We start from the raw sequence: 4945 nt of genomic DNA on the forward strand, positions 1-4945 counted from the left end.
TATTTATATATATGAACAAGAAAAAAGACTTCAAAGGCATAAATTGTTGTTTATTCTGGTTTATTCCAAACGTTTCGCCTGTTAGGGCTTCATCAGTGGACTATCGTATATTACAAAGCAACGTATATAAAACAAAGGCCTGTTACGGTCGAATGACTATGCATTGACTTGTCTTACACATCTGTATGTAAATATCAGTATAGTTGTAGGCGAACTATTAACGTATATTATCAGGCATATTCCTAATTATGTATGTAATATATGGGTGTGGATATTTACACATATCCACACCCACATATTCATAAATATGTGAATACAGTTGTATAGAATATTATTATACTCATTAAAGTCCATTAGCAGTAAACTTCAATCAATTGTTAATATTCTTCCTACACATCCGTTCATAGTATTAACTTTATATTTCTTAATCTCTAACGCTTCTATTATTCTTCGGACATAGGGCAAATTAATGTTAGGGTGCAAGATCTCCCAAGAAATATCTCTAAGTAGGCCTATAGGTCTTTTATTGTGCGTTGCTAGATGCGTATACTGTTTGCAAGCGTACATGTTCTTTTATTCTGGACCCAATGGTGCTGCCAGTTTCACCAATATATACTATATCGCAATGGGAACATGTTATCTTGTATACAGTGTATTTGGTTAAGCATAGTTTGGTCTTCGCAGCGCAGGCATATGTATCACATTTCTTAGGGCACTCCTGTTTTTCTTTAGGGGCCGTTAATATTGTCTTTAGTGAACGCCCATTCATATAATGTACTCTGATATTATGTAACCCTGTCCGCTTAATTATTGCTTGTGCTTGTTGTTTAAGTTCTTCATTAATAAATGGTAGTTTCAGATAGATTGTATCTTGATCTTGATTAACCGAACGTGAGCTGTTCTTATCCATAGTACGTTTAATGGCGGAATAGACAAACGCTTTAGGATACCCGTTCCTCATAAACATCTCTGTGACACTTTAAGAGAATTTAAACGCGATTTGTGGTCAGTTGATCAGGTTATCGCGCGATTGATCTCTCCAATGAGGACTCCTTTTTTGTGATATAGGGCCATGACTATCCCACGATGTTATACACCGACTATGAATGTGCTTCGTATATAGAGTAGTCATAAATCTGCCATTTTCCGGTTTTAAAGTCACCATGGTGTCGAGAAACGGTAGACTGTTATTAATTGGTAATTCAACTGTGAATTTAAGGGCAGAATTCAAACTGTTAGCGATACAAAGCATGATTTCAGGGGATATATCCTCTGATGTCCGCGATAAATATATTATCGATATATCTTTTCAAGTATAAGACATTATTGAACGCAGACTGTATAGCGAGATCGAAATTGTTCATGTAGATAATAGCTAATGTAGGCGCTAAATTATTACCCATAGCCAGACCAGATTTATGTGTGTAACTACTGCCATCTATTAGAACTATGTCACTAGTAAGACATAGGCGTAATAGGGACATGAAATCAGAGTCACTTAGATGTTCCAATTCTGTAGATGATTTGTTTTTTGAGAAGAATTCCGTGGCTGCTGTAAATATGCCACATGTTCCGTTTTCCAGATCTTCAAGGGGAATGGAGCCATATAAATTACATACATCTAGACTACAGAAACCTCTTGTATTATCCCTGTCTCTTATACACATCTAGATGTGTATAAGAGACAGCATCAGAGTCACTTAGATGTTCCAATTCTGTAGATGATTTGTTTTTTGAGAAGAATTCCGTGGCTGCTGTAATATGCCACATGTTCCGTTTTCCAGATCTTCAAGGGGAATGGAGCCATATAAATTACATACATCTAGACTACAGAAACCTCTTGTATTATCAAATTCAGATAGAGATGCAATAAACTCCTCGGTATTCTTGAGGTGTGCGGGTACATAGACAAGTAGGTTATTCAATGATCTAGCAAGACATTTCGATAGTCTAGTGGCTGGGGTGTCGGTAGCTGCATGAATAGGACGGCCTTTGAACTCTCCTTCATTGTGATCCTTAGGTAAGCAATATACTGGATAGGGCAATGGTTCACTACAGATGCTGTCTTTAAGGGCTTTCGCTAGCTCAGGGTGATCTTTATTATGCTTGGATATATCCCCTGAAATCATGCTTTGTATCGCTAACAGTTTGAATTCTGCCCTTAAATTCACAGTTGAATTACCAATTGATAACAGTCTGGCCGTTTCTCGACACCATGGTGACTTTAAAACCGGAAAATGGCAGATTTATGACTACTCTATATACGAAGCCCATTCATGTCAGTGTATAACATCTTGAGATAGTCATGGCCCTATATCACAAAAGAGAGGAATCCTCATTGGAGAGATCAATCGCGCGATAACCAGATCAACTGACCACAAATCGCGTTTAAATTCTCTTAAAGTGTCACAGAGATGTTTATGAGGAACGGGTATCCTAAAGCGTTTGTCTATTCCGCCATTAAACGTATACTATGGATAAGAACAGCTCACGTTCGGTTAATCAAGATCAAGATACAATCTCTCTCAAACTACCGTACCATTTATTAATGAAGAACTTAACAACAAGCACAAGCAATAATTAAGCGGACAGGGTTACATAATATCAGAGTACATTATATGAATGGGCGTTCACTATAAAGACAATATTCACGGCCCCTAAAGAAAAACAGGGGTGCCCTAAGAAATGTGATACATGTGCCTGTGCTGCGAAGACCAATCTATGCTTAACCAAGTACACTGTTTACAGGATAACATGTTCCCATTGCGATATAATATACATTGGTGAAACTGGCAGCACCATTGGGTCCAGAATAAAAGAACATGTACGCTTGCAAACAGTATATACGCATCTAGCAACGCACAATAAAAGACCTATACTTAGAGATATTTCTTGGGAGATCTTGCACCCTAACATTAATTTGCCCTATGTCCGAAGAATAATAGAAGCGTTAGAGATTAAGAAATATAAAGTTAATATTATGAACGGATGTGTAGGAAGAATATTAACAATTGACTGAAATTTACAGCTAATGGGCTTTAATGAGTATAATAATATTCTATACAACTGTATTCACATATTTATGTATATGTATATGTGGGTGTGGATATGTGTAAATATCCACACCCACATATTACATACATAATATGCCTGATAATATACGTTAATAGTTCGCCTACAACTTTACTGAGATTTACATACAGATGTGTAAGACAAGTCAATGCATAGTCATTCGACCGTAACAGGCCTTTGTCTTATATACGTTGCTTTGTAATATACGATGTTAGTCCACTGATGAAGCCCTAACCGGCGAAACGTTTGGAATAAACCAGAATAAACAACAATTTATGCCTTTGAAGTCTTTTTTCTTGTTCATATTTACCAAGGCATGGCATCAACATTGTATTCATCATATATATATATATATATATAACTCTTGAACTAACTCTTGCGACAACCGTAATTTGGGGAGTCAAGATGTGTCAGACTTTAGGCTTATGTTTCTCTTTACCTGTAATCATTTATAAATTTAATGTTTTGAATTTCGTATTATAAATCTGTATACTCATCTATCATTTTCGAATCAGGGTCTATTGTGCGTTTACGCAATAGTTCATCCACCACAGAGGGACGTGTCGAAGTGTATCATCACGGGGAATGGGGTACATTATGTCATGAGAATTTTGACATAAATACAGCATATGTTGTGTGCAGGCAACTTGGGTTCTTCAGTGTTAAAAATACCGTGAATACCAGAATCTTTGGTGCGGGTGATGGTCCTATCCTCTTCAACGATTTAAAGTGCACTGGCTTAGAAGAAAATGTGTTTGACTGTGAGTATACAAACATCTTAAATAAGGATTGTACACACAATCAAGATGCCGGTGTTCGATGCATCAGTAAGAAAAACACAGGTATGTTCAATTAGCCATCTTTAAAGTTCCTTTTTCCATACCAAGCCGGGAATGGATAGATCTGCCTCATAAATGGGAGGCGATTTAAAATGCCTGAAGATTTATTTATATTACAGGTTTGTTTTTGGTTGATACGGTTAATGAGTAAAGATGCAGAAGTATTAAGTAAACGTGCAGGCAGACACATACATACTACTCGTTGACCCACTGGACATGGAAAAGAATTAAATAACATAGAAAAGGGGTGAAGTGGAACGCTATATAGTCTTGTCTCACAATATGCTTCCTAATGTCGTAATATATAGATAATCAACCCCGGGCTACCTACCAATACTCTTTCATATGATCCTCACCATGGAAGAGTACACGACAACAGCGGTGGATCCGGGAATTTGAAATAAAGGGGGCCCAGGGAGGGACTTTCACAGATGGAGGGTCTAGACCACCAACCATAGTGTAGCTTAGGTAGGAAAGTTTGTGATTATGGCACCAACTGGCCTGAAATTGCACTATCAGGCTTACATTTTGTCTCCATTTGAAAACAAAATAATTTTGAATCATATAGGGTGTGGGGTGGGAGGGGGAAGAGGGGCTTCTCCCTTGAATCCGCCACTGAATAAAATCGTTGCATATTACAAGGAATATGCCTACTCTGTGAACCCCCTCCCCACTTACGCGCGTATGTTTTGTGCTCTTGCGAAGATGATGATTATGGATGGCCCCTTATCGAATAGCATTCTCTCATTTAAGGATTCCTGGGTTCGAGCAGTTCGAGTTATAAGCCAATCCGACTAGTTGATGGAGAAAGTCCCCACGAAGGGCGAATTGAAATCCTACACGGTGACCAATGGAGCACGATTTGTGACGATAAGTAAGTGATCTAATTATGATAATTATTGTTATTGTCATAACTGTAATCAACAAAATCATTTTCATCAATATCATGGTCTTCAGTGTTATCATCACTGTCCCTAACACTTCAATATTCTTATTGACACTTATCACAAATTACATAAGTTGTAAAGTATATA

At 37.4% G+C, this 4945-nt stretch overlaps 1 protein-coding gene across 1 annotated transcript in view; it reads left to right on the plus strand.

Moving 5' to 3' along the window:
• Positions 1–4945, plus strand: part of LOC117108527 (neurotrypsin-like) — a 12001-nt gene that overhangs the window by 4642 nt on the left and 2414 nt on the right. The window contains exons 2-3 of the mRNA XM_033250567.1: positions 3588–3914; positions 4665–4785. Of these exons, the coding sequence (XP_033106458.1) occupies positions 3588–3914; positions 4665–4785 (448 nt within the window). The remainder of the gene's footprint in view (positions 1–3587; positions 3915–4664; positions 4786–4945) is intronic.

The sequence above is a fragment of the Anneissia japonica genome, unplaced genomic scaffold (assembly GCF_011630105.1).
Source record: "Anneissia japonica isolate Jap-2015-1 unplaced genomic scaffold, ASM1163010v1 scaffold287819_len434453_cov191, whole genome shotgun sequence".
In the NCBI taxonomy this organism is placed as follows: domain Eukaryota; kingdom Metazoa; phylum Echinodermata; class Crinoidea; order Comatulida; family Comatulidae; genus Anneissia; species Anneissia japonica.